The 19961-nt window shown below is 39.6% G+C and overlaps 2 protein-coding genes across 6 annotated transcripts in view; one reads left to right on the top strand and one right to left on the bottom strand.

Annotated features, from left to right (window-relative positions):
• The window catches only part of POLR3F (RNA polymerase III subunit F), a 48713-nt gene that overhangs the window by 24449 nt on the left and 4303 nt on the right, over window positions 1–19961 (bottom strand). For 2 of the 5 annotated variants that reach the window (XM_047851288.1, XM_047851290.1), the window contains exons 3-10: window positions 19506–19573; window positions 19120–19140; window positions 18928–18995; window positions 17102–17214; window positions 14955–15098; window positions 14662–14769; window positions 12654–12845; window positions 10875–11644 (exon numbers count right to left, since the gene is read on the bottom strand). In XM_047851288.1, coding sequence (XP_047707244.1) covers window positions 11567–11644; window positions 12654–12845; window positions 14662–14769; window positions 14955–15098; window positions 17102–17214; window positions 18928–18995; window positions 19120–19140; window positions 19506–19573 — 792 coding nt within the window. In that variant the 3' untranslated portion in view covers window positions 10875–11566. Of the gene's footprint in view, window positions 1–10874; window positions 11645–12653; window positions 12846–14661; window positions 14770–14954; window positions 15099–17101; window positions 17215–18927; window positions 18996–19119; window positions 19141–19505; window positions 19574–19961 lie in introns of those variants that run through there. The other 3 variants (XM_047851293.1, XM_047851292.1, XM_047851289.1) reach the window with 2 other exon arrangements.
• RBBP9 (RB binding protein 9, serine hydrolase) lies at window positions 687–9284 on the top strand. The gene is made up of 5 exons (XM_047851294.1): window positions 687–875; window positions 2082–2124; window positions 3112–3217; window positions 6493–6578; window positions 6974–9284. The coding sequence occupies exons 1-5, from the start codon at window positions 777–779 to the stop codon at window positions 7198–7200; spliced, it is 561 nt and encodes a 186-aa protein (XP_047707250.1). The 5' UTR covers window positions 687–776; the 3' UTR covers window positions 7201–9284.

Raw genomic sequence — 19961 nt, 5'->3', positions numbered from 1 at the left:
ACGTATATCTGGGGAAGGGGAGAGATAAAGGAAGTTTCCAAAGGAATTTTTTTATGTTTAAAGTAGACTTACAGGATCCTGGAGGTCCAAATAACATTAAGCTAAGATTGCCTTTTGCCCTTAGCAAATTGTCATCATCAAGGGAGCTGAGCTTCCACAGGAATATCACTTTGCCTGTCTCAAGGACTTGTCATTGGGCTGTAAGTTGTAAGGAAATATTAATTTTTTCTTCTGCCTTTGTTCCTCACATCAATTGTGAATGTTATCCATGTGCCATCACCAATGGTAATAGCTTTTAAAAGGACAACATTGAAAGCAATGAAAAATAACAACCAGGGCTGACAGTGACAACTGTACTAGCAACAAATGTTTCAAAATCAGAAGGAAGAGTAATAAGAATTCCACGAGTCCTCAACTCATAAAAAGGTTATTTCTGTATATTTGGAACCAAAACCACACTTTCCAATAGAAATATATCATAATTCTAGTAAAGGGAGAGTATATTCTGGGCGTGTGACAGCCTGTCCTAAATAAGGTGAGGAGGGGACCAGAACGCTAGCAAGAGGCAAGTGAAAGGCGATTTATATTTGCTGGACACTCGGAAGTTTGCTTTGGCCTCCTTCTTCAGTAAGGGCGGCCAGAGTCCAAGAGCCGGCCCACCGGCGCCCCAGAACTACAATTCCCAGAATGCCACAGTGCAGGCTCCCAGCGGATGCAGTCTCGGGCTCCCAGCCCTGCAGGCCCTGCTGCTGGTCGACATCGGCCCCTCTGCGCTCATGGCTTCCCCGAACAAGGCAGTTATTGTTCCTGGGAATGGAGGTGGGGATGTGGCCACCCACGGCTGGTACGGCTGGGTGAAGAAGGGGCTGGAGCAGGTAAGACAAGCCTGACCGCGCTGGGAGCCTTGAGGGGACGGAGGGGACAGTGGACTGAAGTTTGAACGTGTGTTCACCTCGTCCCCAGCCCCCCACCCCTTCAGCGAAGCCCTGTGTTTTCACTGCTCTCCCCGCTGCCCTGTCTCAAACTCTAGAACTAGTGGTCAGAATTTTGGTGGATAAAACTGCCCGGAAGACTTATCTGAAGATTCAGTGGTTAGAGTACAAGGCACCACCTCTTAGAGCACCCCCCTGTCTCTCCATCTGTTGCTGGTTCAGATTTGGGGCTTACTAGATAAGTGTATCTCTGTCTTCTCTGCTTCCTGCCTCAGATTAAAAAAAAAAAATCAGTATGTAATATTTAATATAGGAAAAAGATGAATGTAACATACATGGAAATTGTGAAGTATAATGTAATGAATACCTGAGACTCCATAACCAAACTAAACTCTGCAACATTAACAATACCTTGGAAGCCACATGTATACCCCCCCAATCCCATTTCCCTGAAATTTTTTTCATTTGCTCCTCTTTTAAAAATGAACATACTTTTGCAGCTATGTGGGTATACTTTGAACAATATCTTATTTAATTTGGTTTCTTTGTGAGCTTTACACAAATGGCGTTGTGTCCCACTGTAATTGTCTTGTGCATCTTGATTTTTTTTTTTTTAACCTCTTCCATAACCAGTCAATAGGACTGCTTCCTGGGTTGCCATCCTTTAGAGCTCTAGAGTATGTGTCTAGAAGAAAATTTCAGGTTGTGGCTGAAAACCAAGGCCAGAGCTACAGATCAAAAAGAGCAGGACTGAAGTTGTCCAAGAGGGTGGGATCTCCAACTTTCTGTACCACATTTTGTACCATGTTTTACCTACTTCCTGGTGCACAGTCTTTTGGACTCCAGTTTGTCTAGAATGCATTCATTCATGATGCCTCTATAGATACATGCCTACGGTGATAAACAGAGATGTACAAATGCAAATATGTACAGAGCTGGCTAGGTAAGAACTACAGACAGAAGGCAGTTTATCAGGAGGGATTGTCTGTTCACATGGAATCCAATGGCACTTAACCTGCTTCATTTCATAATGTAAGCAAAGACTTATTGAATTGATAGAGATCATATCAGGTGTCTCATTTCTTATTAGCAAAATATTGGTTGTAATTAAGCTCTTTATTATAGCTTTTTTTCCCCCTCATGTCATAGATACCTGGTTTCCAGTGTTTGGCTAAAAACATGCCTGACCCAAGTAAGTTTTAAACATGTTTTTAAATAGCCTCATCATGTTGGGTTTTGATCTTGCCATTTTCCTGGTATAGAACAGGAATATCATAGTAGAGAAGCCAAAGGGAATATATACCTAAGAATGAATGAAGGCAAGTAGTTTGGGGAAAAGGGTGTAAACCAAAAAGCATCATAGAAAATTCTAGTAAGGATCGAGAAAAGCACCCGGGCTTGGTAAAATTTAATTTTCCACTTTTTAAGCAACTCAGTTTTCCCTTCTATAAGTCAACAGATTCAACAGATATTTTCAGGCAAAATGTATGAGTGTTTCATGTGAGACAGAGATATGATAAAACTTCACAGCACCTATATGAGATCCAAATATTTCAAAATGTAACACTGCCACTTTTGTTCTGACTATGCCCATGACTTGTGTCAGGAATTTCCTCTTAGGAAAGAAAGCATATTTATACATGTGAATTTGAGAATGTTGTCTAGAGTTATTTCTTTTTTTAAAAATTTTTAAATTTATTTTTGAGAGAGAGACAGGCAGAGTACGAGCAGAGGAGGGGCAGAGAGAGAGAGGGAGACACAGAATCCAAAGAAGCCTCCAGGCTCTGAGCTGTCAGCACAGAGCCCAATGCGGGGCTCAAACTCATGAACCATGAGATCATGACCTGAGCTGAAGTCGGATGCTTAACCGACTGAGCCACCCAGGTGCCCCTAGAGTTATCTCTTAAGTTTACATTAAAGCTGCAGAATTAAATTTTTATTATTTCCTCAGTATTTTCTTATAAGAACATGGTAAAATAAAAATAGCAAAACTATGGACTTGAGTCTCTCAAACAGCAACATATAAATCTTTGGCTCTATTGAAACAGCCCCGTCTCCTATGTGGTCCTGAAGTTCTTAAGTTGAGAAATGCTAAGTAGTCCTCTGTCAGAAAGGTGGGGTGGTATTAGACTAAGACTGTCCCTATCAAATGACACTCTTTCTTTACCCCGAACCTTAGTTACAGCTCGAGAGAGCATCTGGCTGCCCTTCATGGAGACGGAGCTGCACTGTGATGAGAAGACCATCATCATAGGCCACAGTTCTGGGGCCATTGCAGCCATGAGGTGCGATCCTTGTTCAATAGTCACCCTGTGTGGGCTCCAGCTGGCTTACAGACCTCACTGCAGTTCCTTGAACTTGCCAGCTCTGTACCTACCTTAGGCCTGTGCTGGTCCCTGTTCTACCTGGTATACTGTTTCTAGGTACTTGCATGGCTTTCTTTTAAGTCTCTACTTAATGTCTCTTTTCACTGAGGCCTAGTCTAATCACTCCAAATGAAACAATGGCTCCTATCCCCTTTATATCTTGGTATCCCTCTTTTAATCTATTACACTTTTCAACATCTGATGTCTTGTTTATTTCTTGCCTGTCTCTGGCCAATAAAAATGTAAGCAACATGAGGGTGGGGCTTCGTTCACTCTGACACTGGGACCTTAGTGCCTAGAAGAGTGTCTGCCATATGGTAGGTGCTAAATAAATTTGTTGGAGGGCAAAGGCTGTTACACCACCCTGCACACCTCCCCCTCCCCCCAGTCCTTAGGATTCATGATACTTCCTGATGCTCTCAGTTATAACATCATGTCTCTCCCTTTAGGCTTATGAGGCCTAGAGGATAGGACTTAGTTGGCTGAATAAGCATATTAGGGTTGGGTTTCTTGCACATTTGCTAGGCTGGATGAGGAAGGAATATAGTTTTTGTGTAACCTCTTGTCCCAAGCAGTCGCTCAGGCTGGCATATAAATTGCATGTCAGGGAACCCTGCCAAATTCCATAGCCTTTCTGCCATTTGAAGCTATGAGATAATGCTTTCCAGTGTGGAGCTTAGTGTTCATAAGCTGCCAAAGGTTGTCTGGAAAATGAAGAAATCCCTTTATGCTGAAATCTGTACCAACTCAAGGCCAACTGAATTTTTCTCAGGCTATTGGCTAATAAAGATGTGCCTTCTTTTTAAAAAAATTTTTAAATATTTATTTATTTTGGGGAGACAGAGAGACAGAGTGCAAGCAGGGGAGGGGCAGAGAGAGAGGAAGACACAGAACCCAAAGCAGGCTCCAAGCTCCAGGCTGTCAGCACAGAGCCCGACATGGGGTTCAAACCAATGAAGCATGGGATCGTGACCTGGGCCGAAGTTGGATGTTCAACGGACTGAGCCACCCAGGCGCCCCAGATGTGCCTTCTTTTAAAGATCCCTGTAACTGGAGCACCTTGGGTGGCTCAGTCGGTTGGGTGTCTGACTCTTGATTTTGGCTCAGGTCATGATCTCATGGTTCATGGGTTCGAGCCCCACATTGGGCTTTGTGCTGGCAGGGCAGTGCCTGCTTGGTATCCTCTTTCTCTGCCCCACCCCTGCTCATGCTCTTTCTCTCTCTCTCAAAATAAATAAACTTAAAAAAAAAAGATCTCTGGAGCACCTGGGTGGCTCAGTTGGTTAAGCGTCGGACTTTGGCTCAGGTCATAATCTCACGGTTTGTGGGTTCAGGCCCTGCTTGTCAGGTTCTGTGCTGACAGCTCAGACCCTAAAGCCTGGTTCAGATTCTGTGTCTCCCTCTTTCTCTGCCCTTCCCCTGCTTACGTTCTGTCTCTCTCTTAAAAATAAAATAAAAAATAATAAACTCACTGCAGGATTGTCTGCAACCTAAAAATTAACATCTAAAGTTAAGGTAGGCAAGGAGAAAATACATGCCAGTATGTGGTATAAGATGGTAGGGGAAAAGGATATTGGTAGAGCCACAGAGGACCACCCTGCGGATTACTTACTAATCACAAAGTGGACAATTGTGTCTTTACAATGGATATCTGATATCACCTTAAGTAATCAAACTTAATCTCACCAATAAAGGGACACTGGCATTGTGTGTCTCTGATGTGATGGAGTGGGAAGGACACATCGCCTATGTAGTATTCTTGCCAAAAATGTTTAACCTCTGTCTAATCACGAGGAAACAAAAATTCAATTTAGGGGTGATATACAAGACAATTAATTGGCTTATTAAACTCTTAGAAAATGTCAATGTCATTTAAAACAAAAAATTTAAAAGGGACTAAAGAGTCAGGAAAACCAAATGCAATGTGTGATCTTTGACTGGATCTAGGATTGAAAAGCAGTTTTGGGGTGCTTGGTGGCTCAGTTGTTTAAGTGTCTGGATCTTGATTTCGTGATCTCATAGTTTGTGAGTTCAGGCACCATTATCAGGATCTGTGTATTACTGTCTCGGTGTTAAATGTACTGGGGTAATAATGGCACTGCGGATATGTAAGAGAATACCTTGTTCTTAGGGGACACAGTTGATGTATTTAGGTGTGAAGTGTGGTAAAATTAATGAATCAAGTGCTTGTTGTTCTGTCCTGTAGGTTTGAAATTTTTCAAATTGTTGGGCAAAAAGTTTAGACTGCAAAACAAAATACCAACGCTAAATTTTTCCTGGCACAAAGGCCCCTTGAAGCTATTACTATTCCATATCTTTCCCTAGCCTAATCTTTGCCGAGTGTCTGCTTGTGGGCACTGTACTAGGCACCAGGGTCATAGAAATCAAGAAGGCTCACACCTGCCCTTAAGGAGCTGAAGGTTTATTGGGGAAGACAGATATAATACAACGCAGAGAGTAATACAATACAATGTGGAATGTGCAGCAAAAGAGGTACATTTCCGCTATGGTACAGTATTTCTTAAAATACGGTTCACAGATCACTTGTATTAGTCATCTGGGTTGGGGGGGAGGTGTCATGCCTTAAAATGCAGATCCCTGGGCCTCATACCAACTTTGAATCAGATGCTCCGGGACTGAATCTACATGTTAACCAACCAAGCAATGCTGATGCATACTGAAGGTAGGTTAATAGGCACATCAAAGAGAATGATTACACTTAAAAAAAAAAATTTTTTTTTTTTTTGGGGAGAGTGCAATCAGGGGAGGGGCAGAAAGAGGGGGACAGGATCTGAAGCAGGCTTTGCTGTGACAGGCTGATAGCAGCAAGCCTGATGTGGGGCTCAAACTCATGAACCGCGAGATCATGACCTGAGCCGAAGTTGGACACTCAACCGACTGAGCCACCCAGTTGCCCCCACTTTTTGTTTTTTTTGAAAGGATTACCAAAGAGGTTTGGACTACCTTGAAAAATAAGTAGAAACTTCATCAAGTAGCCAAGGGTAATTTATTAACCACTGGGCTTGGAGTTCTGTAGTTTCCTTACTTTTTTTAAATTAACCTCAACAGCACCTGTTTTCTGTAAGCTAGATCAAATGAGTTTTCATGTGTTTTTTTGTTTTTGTTTCTTTTTTTACTTTTTGGCAATCAGATTTAACATTAAGTATTAGTTGACATCATTTCTCTTTCTCCAGGTATGCAGAAACACACCGAGTATATGCTATTGTGTTAGTGTCTGCATATACCTCTGACTTGGGGGATGAAAACGAGCGTGCCAGTGGTAAGTTTGAAACCGATTCAGAAAAGCCCTTCCTCTAATCACAGGGCTACCTGTTCAGGTTAAACAGTACTGGCTTTTGAATAGGCTAAAAACACCCTCTCGTAACAGATGAGAAACATTTGCTGCCCTTCTTTTTTACAAATTAGACCCTTTGAGAGGTGATAGACCATTTTCTAATGCATCGAACCCTAGAGGCCTGATTTTATCTGAGCCACATACGCCCCTTCACAAGTAGCTATGGTATTAAGCCCTACAGATTTGAAAACTAATGGACTTGTAACTCACAGGCTCGGATTCTGTGTGTCTGCTATGGTCTTCACTAGATATTTTACCATGGCTAGAATGGGAATTATCCATGGGCCGTAATAGGCTATATGTATATTTTTTTCCCATAGGATACTTCAACCGTCCTTGGCAGTGGGAGAAGATCAAAGCCAACTGCCCTTACATTGTGCAGTTTGGCTCCACTGATGATCCTTTCCTTCCCTGGAAGGAACAACAAGAAGTGGCTGATAGGTTGGAAGCCAAATTGTACAGATTCACTGACCGTGGCCACTTTCAGAATATGGAGTTTCATGAACTGATTAGCGTGGTAAAGTCTATGCTGAAAGTACCAGCATAGGTAGGATTACTTCTGCTATTTTACATTCCAATATAGGGGTAGAGCAATGATCAGGTTATTAATAGATAAAAATTATCTATTATGAGATGATTAGTAGACACATAAAACAGATCAAAGTTCTGGAAAAATAACCCAGAAGTTCAATATTCAAACTAAGTTACAAACTGCGTTTCCATTTTCCATTGGATTTCTATCTCACAAACTGCCATGAACTAAAGCAGTATTTTTCTCATTTGATCAGGGACATAAGGACAGTTTAACCACCTTTATCTGTCCAAAGTGAGTAAGATAGAAGTGGATCCAGCTTTCCTGATTCCCAGTTCACATTAAAACTAGTTTGTGTATGTTGTAGGAGTTGTACTCCTCTTTGAAATGAACCTTTTTCTAGTTGGCAGGGTGGGGTGGGGTGAGGAAAACGACTAAAGATCCAGAGTGTTGGCTTAGAGCTCAAAACACTAGCTGTTCTGAGCTGGCCCAAGACATTAAACCCAGACTGGGGCCTTCATCTTTGACCCCTGCCCCAGTCCTTCAAACATGTTGAGGGAGAGGGATACATATGGATCTAAGAGTTGGGTCTGCCAGGTCGGGCAGGGAACAGAAGCCCAGCCTGTACAAATATGTCAGCATAGCCAACCAGATGTGTGCTAGACCAGCGTGGTGGGAATTTGGGCAGCATGGAGAACTCGTGCCCTTTCTAAATTGTTGCCATCTGGGAAGGTAGCAGGGTGTTGCCAATTTTCTGATTTTTTGAGGGAAAAACTTCATGCAGTGGTTTTCATATCTAGGGACTATATGTTTATATACACAGTTTATATATGTATATGAATTATGCCCAATATATGTACATATGGATTACATAAGTCGACAACGACAGCGTAAATAAAAAATGTACAAACACTGCAAGACATGCAAAGTCCAAGCCGCCCATTTGTGACCTCTGCCATTAGGAATTAACTTATCTAGGTGCTTTAAATGATTCTCTCTAAGCCTGAGAAATGAATTTAATGTCAAAGGATGAAATCATGGGAACAATTTAGATTTTGTTACAAAATTCTAAGTAATCTTTCCATACTTCAAATTTTGTTCTGTAAAGAGTTCTACCTTTTAAATTCTATGTTCCATTAGCTCACTTTCAAGCATCATTCCACTTTTCTTCTGATCGTATTCCTTCAAAAAAAATTGTTTTTTCTTTCCAATATTTTTTGGCTGTTACAATCCCTAAGTATTGACTCAAAACAATTTCCAGTGACTTTGTACATGTTACAGAACCTTATGTTTGCTGCAAAAATATGAATTAACTCACTATTTATGTCTACAGGAGATTCAAAGCCACCATTTTAACCTGAAAAGTCTTGCCTTCTAAATGTGTTCAAAGAAAAAATGGAAAGACTCTAAACTTTTAATAGCAGTTATCTTTGGGGAATGGGAATTTTAGGTACAGTGTGAAGGAAGTCTCCTTTTTATTTTGTACACCTGGGGATTGAGTTTGTTATAGTGAACATGTATTACTTTTATAATTAAAATGATTATGTTTAAAACAACTCATTTGACATGTTAGTGAGAAGCAAATTAGATAAATCAATTGAGTAGTAATTTTCTTAAAGATGTTTGATTTGACCAAGTCTATAACCAAAGTTTGATTCTATTTGAATTGTTTGGAATTAGTAATCATTCTACTTACTCTTGGCCTTGTTTTCTGAAGTCCTTTTTCAAAAAATTACAAACTTACACTACAAGTAACAGTTAATAATATTTTGTCCTCTTTCTCCACAGAAAAATACATACAAGTGAGAAATAATTTTGATATCCTTCATTCCTATAATTAACATAGACCTATGTGACTGTAAGGATTGTGCTATATAATATGGTAGCCAGTAACCACAGGTAGCCATAAATTGAATTCATTTCTTCATTCAAGTCTTAACAGTCACGAAGTGACAAGTGGGTACTTTTACTGAACAGCAGATGTGGAATACTGTCACTATAAAATGTCCAGCAGCAGTAATCTAGGGCATGTATTTTCTTCCCTTACCCACAATCTAATAATGAGTAATAGTTCAAAGTAAAAGTCACTCAACTTGAAATTACTTGTTTGACTAGTTTTTACTCAGCTGATCACCATAAAAATCATGGCTCATAAAATTTACTCCTCATCAAACGAAGCTCAGAGGAATTTTATAGAAGAATGCCACATAAACTATCCATTTAAACCACTGAATCACAGTCTCTCAAGATTGTCTGACTCCCTATGATCATTAGTAAGCAGAACAGAAGGGCCATGACAGACTTCAGGGTGTATCTCTTCTCAGGTGACCAAAATACCTTATACTAAATGGAAATCAACTGTAAGGATTAGGACTTCACCACAATTTGATTTTTTTTTTTTTTAATTTTTTTGGTGTCATGAGTCTAGAGCCCCATAATTTGTTTTGGTCAAAGTTTACTTCTGGTGGGTAAATATCTATTTAACTATATATTGGAGCTGCTGTTGTTTGGTTTTTTTTAACGTTTATTTATCTTTGAGAGACAGAGAGAGAGCATGAGTGGGGAAGGGGCAGAGAAAGTGGGACACAGAATCCAAAGTAGGCTCCAGGCTCTTAGCTGTCAGCACAGAGCCCGAAGTGGGGCTCGAACTCAAGAACTGCGAGATCATGACCTGAGCCAAAGTTGGATGCTCAACTGACTGAGCTACCCAGGCGCCCTCAGAGGTGCTATATTTTTAAACTATTGTCTCTTTTCTCCTTCAGTTAATATTCAGAATGAAAGACCTGCTATGGGAAAACCATTTAAAGGGTCTCTTTATTCTGGTGAGTCAATGAACTTTTGTTGTAGCCTTTGATTGTAAGCTTTAAAAACCAATCTTTGGCTATCAAGACATAATACAAAATCTGTAGTTAATACATGAACTGCTTCCTTCTCCCTACATCTGCCTCTCCTCCCAACTTCAGTTTTCTCATTAAATAAGACTAGCGCCTCTGTGACAGGCCAGGTTCCAAGAAGGACAAATAATGTTCTTACTATTCTAGCTTTCCTTGGGGGTGGAAGAGAAAGGCTTGTGTAGTTTCAGGCTCCTAGATTCTTCTGTATCTTCTATATATTTAATACTTGAAATGATCCTTGTTTCAAAGTGCTGGTGTCATCGAATGCTATTTTATAGAGCTGGCCACAAACTCCATCTGGTTCTTAGTTCGTTACTGAGCTGATTTCCTTTTATTGATCCCATTTATCTCAAAGTTACCCTTCTGATGGTTGCCCACTTGGAGAATCTCCAAACTGGTAGTTGAACTCTGGTGTCAGTAGTAGCTGACCTTCAATTCCTTTCCCTTGGTCCCATACTTTTGGCTTGGACACAGAAATCACTGAGTGGAGGTACAAAGTGAAAATACAATAGCTGAGATCCTAAAAAGCTAACTTTTGTGCAACAGTACACTGAATAACCTAATGTTTTCTCTATGGCTAACGATTAGGACTGGAAGTACTATTAGAACTGAGAACAATTATAATGGCTTTCTGCTTAGCCTAGACTAATTACACCATGATTTTAGAAGAGAATAAGGAAACAAATCTAAAATAGGACAAGAAAAGAAGAATGGTATCCTGCTCACAATGAAGTACGAATGGAGGGTTATGGATTATGGGACAGTTCTAGCAAATAATACTATTGAACCACAGAATGAAACTTGGAAGACTTTAACAAAGGATCAGTGAAAACATTCTCTTAAAGATGAGAATAATCTAACTATGCACTAAAAATCCTTGATAATAGTTATCATTTGCATTTGAGGTAAGTACAAAGGCATAATCCTCTGAAATAATATTTCTGACATAAGGAATTAATAATGTGCAGAAAAGAGATGTTCCACTGTCTTCCCCACTCTTCCCTAAGTGCTATTCCTGCCCCATCACTTTTAATTACTTCTCAATGAAACCACTGAGGAAAGAGAAAACAAATGGCAATAGTGAAGTAGATGTAAAAAATTTCCAATGAAGATCTTAATAACTAACTTGGAAAAGGGCATTTTTAAGCTCTAGCCATTATCATAGTATTTGGCAAATTTAGATTTATTGGCTTCTTTTTCCATGAACCATCACAAGTCTTGAAGGCTTCAGAAGGTGGTCTTCCAGAAGTTCTAAGTATTTATCGAAGAATGGATTTCAGTATTAGCCTTACCTGCTTCATATTCCGTTGGCTACTCTACCATTATAAATTTAGTCTTCATAGATAAAAAAATATTTTTTCATAGCAGCTAGTCTATCCATTATTGTGAAGTTTGTTTTCAAGGGTATTTGATATTCCATCACGAATTAAATTATTTGCTCTCAAAGTAACCTCATTTGCAAAATGTCAGTAAAGTTCCTAGCTCTCTTAAAATTCGAGCCACTCTGTCATATAAATACAGTTAGATGGTGAAATCTCACCACCTTCATGGCAGTCGTCAAAAACCTTTAAAAAGAAAAAAGTTTACAATCAAATGAGAGTTTTAAAATTATTATAGGTAAAGTCTTAAGTGTCAACTACAACTATACTTTTTGTTAACAACATATCCAAGACCCAACCATTCTCTAAAGCGGTATTAAAAGTGACACTTTGAAACTGAAAGAGACTAGAGCTGTAATAGGACCTGCTGTGTGATTATAGTTAGTTAATGAGAGACCTCTCACTGTAGCACTAAGATGACATGTTCTGCCCACTGGCCCAAAGGCTATTGGCAGGTAACAGGGATACAGGAAAGCAGATCTGTATGTGTGTTTGACTAGGCAAATGTTTCGTGTTTAACTACATTCTTTTTTGTGAAGGGTGCTAAGCAGAATTCCCAATATGCTCGCTTTTTTCCCTAGGAGTTGACACGAGCATACAGACAGCTTAGGCATATAGACAAGGGCCAGTATAAAGAAATAAAACAGCAGCTGTGAGGGCCGGGACAGGGCCTGCAGCACGCAGCTGGCAAGCAGTAAATGGGAACAGATGGATGGAGAGTGCTGGGGCATGCTGCAGGGGAAAGCACATCTCTGGGTTTGAATCCTGATTCTTCTAAGCTGTATATCTTGTATCTTCCTTAGCTTCAAGCTTATGCAGAAATAACACCACTAGCTCCAAGGGACAGGAGGAGATTAAATGAGACCACATAAATCTTCAAGAACATACCTGGCCTGTGACACGTTCTCAGCAAATCCTATTTCCCTCCCTACTTAGGTTAAATGATTAGCCCTCGTTAAAAATTGTCCATTATAGGGCCAAACCCAGAAAAACAATTTCCCTAACCTGGTTATTCTAAAAAGGAATGTAAAGCCATGACTTGTTCATCAAAGGCCTGTCATCAAAGTTTACGTGGAGGTTTGAGCAGCTGTTGGTCAACTCTGAGAATCAGAAAACTGGGGTGTGCTTGCTGGTAAGTTATGTGGCATTTGCACTTAGTGGCAGTCAGGTGTGAAATGAAGCCACTTTAACTCACCGGGCAGAGTCCGCAGGGGGCCCGGACCAAACCTGTGGGCGGGATGATAGGATTGACTGCTCTATACAGTTTCATGTGTCCATCCACACTTCCAACTGTGCCTTCTTTTGCAGCGATGATAGTCATCTCTACTTTCCCGTCATAAATGAGTGTATTTAAGATAGTTTCAATGTCCTCCATGGACAATTCTACCTGAAAAGGGGACACATTAGAAAGGACACAGAAACCACAAGAAGACATCCTATCTGAGGGTGTTTAAACAGTAAGGGTCGCAACTCCGCCACGAATGGGGAAGCATTGCGCCGATGGGTGATTTAAAGCACAGAGCTGAACAACAGCCCAAGCTAGCACAAAGCACTGAAATGCTAAGGACAGAACTCTAACCTCATCTGAATTTGATACTTTCTTTCTATGTTTCTACCCTTAGGTAAAATCTGGAAGTCTTATAAAGTAACATTTCCTTACCAAGAACTTGATGTGGATTTATAAAATGTTCAAGCATAAAGTTATTTTAGATATCAAATTGTCCAAATTCCTAGTTTTTTATATAAATGAGAAATCTGTGTGGGGTATCTGGGTGGCTCAGTCAGTTAAGTGTCTGACTTCGGTTCAGGTCATGATCTCACGGTTCATGAGTTCAAGCCCCGCATCAAGCTCTGTGCTTACAGCTCAGAGCCTGGAGCCTGCTTCAGATTCTGTGTTTCCCTCTCTCTCTGCCCCTGTCCCACTCACGCTCTGTCTCTCTCTCTCAGAAATGAATAAACATTAAAAAAATTTTAAATAAGGGGCACCTGGGTGGCTCAGTCGGTAAACGTCTGACTTCAGCTCAGGTCATGATCTCGCAGTTCATGAGTTCGAGCCCTGCATCGGGCTGTGTGCTGACAGCTCAGAGCCTGGAGCCTGCTTCAGCTTCTGTGTCTCCCTCCCTCTCTCTGCTCCTCCCCCACTCACACTCTGTCTCTCTCTCAAAAATAAATAAGCATTAAAAAAAAATTTTTAAATAAATGAGAAATCTGGGGTCTAGGAAATGAAAACAGCTTGTCCAAATGGCCGATTAAATTTCTTCTCTGATTCTGAAAAGCATCCAGCACTATGTCTTTATATAGGTCTTCAAAAGAATATGCTGATGACGCTACTCGCCTCTTACAAGTTGGATAATACCAGTAAGTGACAACTGATGCTATTGAGGTTTGTCATCTATGTTGAAATGTCCCTGAGAAAGTCAAGACCTTGTCAGAAGAGACTTTTGAATTTTGGGAGTGCAGTGCACTGCCAGGCCTCTACACTGCTGCTCTATATGCCAAGCTTAAGTATATACAGATCACACAGTGCCTGATGCCAGGACAGTCACCTTTGTCTAAATGGCTTAGGACAGTGCTTTCCGAAAGTGGATTCTGCACAATGTTCACAGGTATCACCTCAAAAAAGGGTCTGGGTCAGGGGGCGCCTGGGTGGCGCAGTCGGTTAAGCGTCCGACTTCAGCCAGGTCACGATCTCGCGGTCCGTGGGTTCGAGCCCCGCGTCAGGCTCTGGGCTAATGGCTCAGAGCTTGGAGCCTGTTTCCGATTCTGTGTCTCCCTCTCTCTTTGCCCCTCCCCCGTTCATGCTCTGTCTCTCTCTGTCCCAAAATTAAATAAACGTTGAAAAAAAAAAATTAAAAAAAAAAACAAAAAAAAACAAAAAAAAAGGGTCTGGGTCAAATATGTTCAGAATACATTGTAAACTATACCCCTGTGATGAAGAGTAACTTTAAAAAATTAAAATGAAGGGGCGCCTGGGTGGCTGTCTGTTGAACTTCTGACTTCGTACCAGGCCATGATCTCATGGCTCATGGGTTCGAGCCCTGCGTAGGGCTCTGTGCTGACAGCTCAGAGCCTGGAGCCTGCTTCAGATTTTGTCTCTCTGCCCCTCCCCTACTCATGATCTGTGTCTTTCTCTCAAAAATAAACATTAAAAAAATTTTTTTTAAATAAAGAATAAGATGAAAATTCAAAACCCAAGCTCTCACCTTACTGATCCCCAATTCACAGATGTACTTCCATACTTCATGTGATGAGGCAAATGAACTATTTCTTTGTATCATTGGATTCTGTTTGCTTTCTCGTGCTGTTTCTGCCTATAAGGGTAGAAACACAAATCTCAGCATAGTGTTTTCTGAATACAATTTATATAGTCTGAAAATCAACAATGGAATATACTGTTTAGTAAAAATTATCAACTTCACCATTTTCAAGTCCTATAAAATACGATATAAACTTTTTAAAAAAGATTTGCAGTGATGTGTCCTCAGTTATGCCTCACCTTGGTTTGTAGAAATTTAAAACACTGTTGGTTAAGCACCTCTACAAATTCTGATTCAAAATCCTGGTCACTGTACCAGGCTCCACCAGTCACAGACCGGTCTGGCTGCAGGTTATAGAGCATATATACTTTCTTTTTTGAGGCCTAGGAAAAAACATGCACAAGCAGATGTGGTTATAAGATAAATAAGTCTTCTGAAACTAAGATTAAAAAAAAAAAAACTCAAAACTTTGTATTTTAGAGCAGTTTTAGATTTACACAATTATTGTAAAGATGGTACATTTACCTTGTGCTCAGTTTCCCCTCTTATTAGCATCTTACATATTAGTAGGGTACATTTATTACAGTTAATGAACCAATATTGATACATCATTATTACCGAAGTCTATACTTTACTGAGATTTCCTTAGTTTTCCCCTAATGTCCCTTTTCTGGGTCAAGAACCTATTCAGGATACCACACTACATTTACTTGGTATGTTTCCTTGGCAATTTCTGGTTGTGACAGCTTCTCAGACTTTCCTTGTTTTTGAGAACTTGCCAGTTCTGAGAATTACTGGTTGGGTATTCTGTAAGATTCCTTTTGACTGGGATTTGTCTGATGTTTTTCTCAGGACTAGACCAGGAAAAAGACCACAGAGGAAGTGCCCTTCTGACCACATCCCATCAAGGGTACTCAATCGTCACCAAGTGATGATTGATCACCATCACTAAGACTTTTCGGTGTTGATGTTAACCTTGATCATGTGGCTTGAGGTAGTGTTTCTCAGTTTTCTCCACTGTAAACTTTCTTCCCTAGCCTTGCCATGTTTGGAAGGAAATCAGTACACAGAGCCCAAACTGAAGGAGGGAGAGTTACGTTCTACTACCTAAATTACCTGGAACTCTTCTGCACAGGAGGTTTGTCTATTCTGCCTCTTTCCACTCATGGGAACATGGGTCATTTATTTATTTCAACATTTATATCAGTATGGACTTAGGAAGATTTATTTTAGACTTTGGGTTACAATCCAATACTACTTCAGTTTGAAACCTTGAAAACATTGTGTGAATGAAAGAAGCCTGATGCAAAAGACCACATACTGTATGATTCCATTTATACAAAATTTCCAGAATAGGCAGATCTGTAGAGACAGAAACTACATTAGTGGTTATCAAGGCCTACCGGCAGGGATGCAGAGGACTGACTGCTAGTGGGGTCACATTTCACGGGTGATGAAAATATCCTAAAATTACAGCAGTGTGATGGTTGCACAACTTTAGGAATATACTAAAAACTACCAAACTGTACACTTTAAACAGATGAATCTTCTGGCATGTCAATTTTATCTCAATAATAAGGCTGTTATTAAAAATAAAGGTGGAGAAGAAAGAGTGGCAAAGTGAAGGTAGGTGATCGGTATGTGGAGACTTGTATTATTGGCTCTACTTTTGTGAAAATTTGAAATTATCCATTAAAAATGCAGAAGGGAGATAATGGTATAAACTAGGGATTGGTAAGGCAAAAATACTATTTGATAAATAAAATCTCTGATGAACCTTGAATTCTTATTTGCCAAAATCTGTGTTCAAGCAAACTTTAGGGGGAATCTTGGCTCTTCTGATACCTAAGTCAGTGCAGTCAGCAGCTGGTGTCCCTGAAGCAGCCAGCTCTGGAGTGGAAGCCCCTGGAGGAGGTAATAGGGCTGGGGTGGGATGAGGAGAAAAAGAAACACCATGTACTGGAACAGACAGGGCAGAGATCTTTCTCTGACTTGTTTACTCACGTATCCCAAGCACTACAAGAGTACCTGGTACACAGCAAACACACAATAGCTATTTGTTGAATGAGTAATCTAATATGCCAGCATGGAGTAAATTATCTTACACACTGGAAATCCAGGAAAAATGCTCATGATTCCAAAAATTCTCTACTGAAGAGTAAAGTGGTTTTAGCTTTAATGGCGGGTGAGACACAAAGAGTTAATTAAGCAGCGATAAATCTAGGCAACATCTCCAAGCCAATCTAACTTGAGCTTAATTTTTAGAAATCGTTTTGACCAGTAGTTTTAAATGACACAGCTTACAGAACAATAAAAATCTTGAAACGTACTTGGACCAGAACATATACAATGACCACTTGGGGGAAGAAAAGAGAAAACTACTCACTGCCACAGACTTAACAGCTTTGATAAGCTTTTTACTTTCCAAATTCTTTAGAATTTTGTTAATTTCTGTTAATGGCAAGTTACTTTTGTATCGGATATCTCTGCTCCATATTCCTATAAGAAAATAAAGTAAAATGAATTCAACACCGTAGGATGTGTGTTTACAGTCCTACTGCTGTATCTCATGCCAAAACTATAACAAAGTATGTATATATATGTATATATCCCTAGAGCACAGCTATAGAGAAAACAGTGACTTAGAGGTAAGAATCTCAGATAACATAACATATAAAATGTTAAGTTATGTGCTCTATCTTCTAACCAGAAATTTCTTGGAATCCTAGCATGGCACCTTTCTAAAAACACTGAAGAAGATATTTTTTTAATGGAAGGAAAGAATGGTACTGAATTGACTTACATTGTCTCTTCCATCCCCTTTTGCATCCCAACTTCTGTTTCCTATTATTTTTACTTTAGATTTGTATTTTTTTTTTAATTTATTATTTTTTGAGAGAGAGCTCAAGTCAGGAGGGGGCGAGAGGGAGGAAGAGAGAGGATGCCAAGCAGGCTCTGCGCTGTCTGCACAGAGCCCAACTTGCGGCTTGATCCCATGACCTAGGGATCATGACCTGAGCCAAAATCAAGAGTCAGATGCTTAACTGAGCCACCCAGGCGCCCCTACTTTAGATGGTATTTAGATTGTAACTTAAGTTTGGGCCAAGGTCAGTCGCCACTGTCAGCGTAGAGCAAAAAATACTTTATGTAAGCATCTGTGTGCATGTATACCCATTACGTATACACGAAAACTGTATTTAAGAGATGAAAAATGGAAGACTGGGGTTCTCACAGCCACCAAAAGCCCTGTGCAGGAGGCTATGGTTTCTCTCTGTTTTAAATGCTTATTTATTTAGTTTTGAGAAAGAAAGAGAGAGAAGGAGGGGCAGAGGGGGAGACAGAGAATCCCAGGCAGGTTCTGCACTGTCAGCCCAGAGCCTGACACGGGGCTCGAACCCACAAACCGTGAGATCATGACCTGAGCCTAAGTTGGACACTTAACCAACTCAGCTACCCTGCCGCCCTGGTTACTCTTTTAAAAAAGGCTTGTATATGAAATTTTGTATAAAACATGTTACCCTATTTTCTTCCCAGCACAGAGGCATAATGAGATAGGAAGAAGTTTTTAAGATAGAGAATGCTTTTTTCATGAATCTATTTTTAAAATATTAATTTAACTTCTAATAAATATAAGAATGATATGATTTCAGATTATATCATGGTTGATACATTGTTGAAACTAGTATCAGTGACTCAAATCCTAAATTGTGATAACAGCAGTTTAGGTTGAATTCTGTAAGTGGGATAGAGAGATATCTAATAGTTGCTGAGGGACCTCAGTCAGGCACTGCCACACTGCACTAGACATCCCTCTGCTTTCTCCAAAAACCAGAGAGATGTTATTATCCATAATTTACAGATAAGAGGAAAAGGAAGAAACAAAGGCCTCCAAAGTTTAGAAAGAATTAAAAAACAAAACAAAAACAACAACTCCTTAAGTTTTAAGGATCATAATTTAGAAGTTCCTTTCCATCCCTGCCCATAGCCATCTAGCTCCTACCCTCCCTGGAGGCAGCAATGGCATCACTTCTGGGTGTCCCTCAAGCATACGCACGTTACACGTTTATGTCATATCTCCTCTTCTTTTAACATACATGGCAGCATTCTCTATACATAGATCTATAGCTTGGGAAGCCAGATCTCATTCCCTATTTCTGGACCTACAGACAAAGACCAGGAAGTTTTTTCCTGCTTCTTCCTTCACATGCTTACCTTTATTTCCTGCATCCTCTATGATTTGATATACCAGTTTTTCTTGGTTATCTGATCCTTTCATTTTACTGCAGGGGAATAAAGTAGAATTAAAAAGGCAAAGAGATACAGGATAATCTAAGAATCTACATAACTACTTGAATTAGTGAACAAGGTCATCACATTGACTTATTTACCAAAAGAAGGGCTTACCTTAAAAAGAATGAGACAGGGCTGTATGTACCAGAATGAAAAGATGTCCAAGATATAGTAAGTGAAAAAAACAAGTTGCAAAACAGTATGGATAGCATGATCCCATTTTTGTTAAAAAAAAAAGAAAAAAAAAGAAAAAAAGAGATTATATATATAGTATATAAATATATAATCATCTCTATATATTTATATATATACCTGGAAGAAAGGACATATACCAAATTATTAAAAGCAGTCATCTCTGAAAAATGGAACTCATGACAAGAGGCCGGAATGGTATGCAGGACAGATTACATTATGCAATTCTCTATTGACTTTTTTCCCCAAAACCATAGATTATGTTCATAATAATTAAAGTTTCTAAAAATAAAAAATTGGGTGCTTACCCAGCATTCTGAGAATCCTTTATTCTATACAGAAGGCCTGTATTGCTCCTTAAGAGATCCAACTGACCCTAAAGTTTTTTTAAACAGAAAATAATAATGAATTATTTTGGAGCTATTTTAAATCAATCACAAATGTTAATGTATTCTTTAAAAGTTTACACAAACCAAAACATCCTGCCTTGCAGTTATTTGTTAGTTCCTCACTCAAGACTTCGGTCTTTGTCTACATATCACATGTAATATATTTTCAAAAACTTAGCGCTTTATGTTACCATTTTCCAAATTATATGCTGGTGTCCTGGCTTGGTTATATGACCAATGCATAAATAATTTTGAAGAAGCAGCTTTAGAATAATAAATAAAAATCCATAGTCAAATTTGAATAAATTCAATCAGTATATGTAATGTAAAGATAAATAATTTATATAAACAAGAAGTTCAAATAAAGGCTAACAT

Source organism: Prionailurus viverrinus, chromosome A3 (assembly GCF_022837055.1).
Source record: "Prionailurus viverrinus isolate Anna chromosome A3, UM_Priviv_1.0, whole genome shotgun sequence".
In the NCBI taxonomy this organism is placed as follows: Eukaryota; Metazoa; Chordata; class Mammalia; order Carnivora; family Felidae; genus Prionailurus; species Prionailurus viverrinus.
This window is presented reverse-complemented; position numbering and strand designations above follow the sequence as displayed.

Excerpts from the sequence above, each read along its gene's own strand:
- RBBP9 (XM_047851294.1), top strand. The coding sequence starts at position 777 with ATGGCTTCCCCGAACAAGGCAGTTATTGTTCCTGGGAATGGAGGTGGG. Across the intron at positions 876-2,081 it reads TGAAGAAGGGGCTGGAGCAG|ATACCTGGTTTCCAGTGTTT; the intron begins GTAAGACAAGCC and ends CTCATGTCATAG. Across the intron at positions 3,218-6,492 it reads GGGGCCATTGCAGCCATGAG|GTATGCAGAAACACACCGAG; the intron begins GTGCGATCCTTG and ends CTCTTTCTCCAG.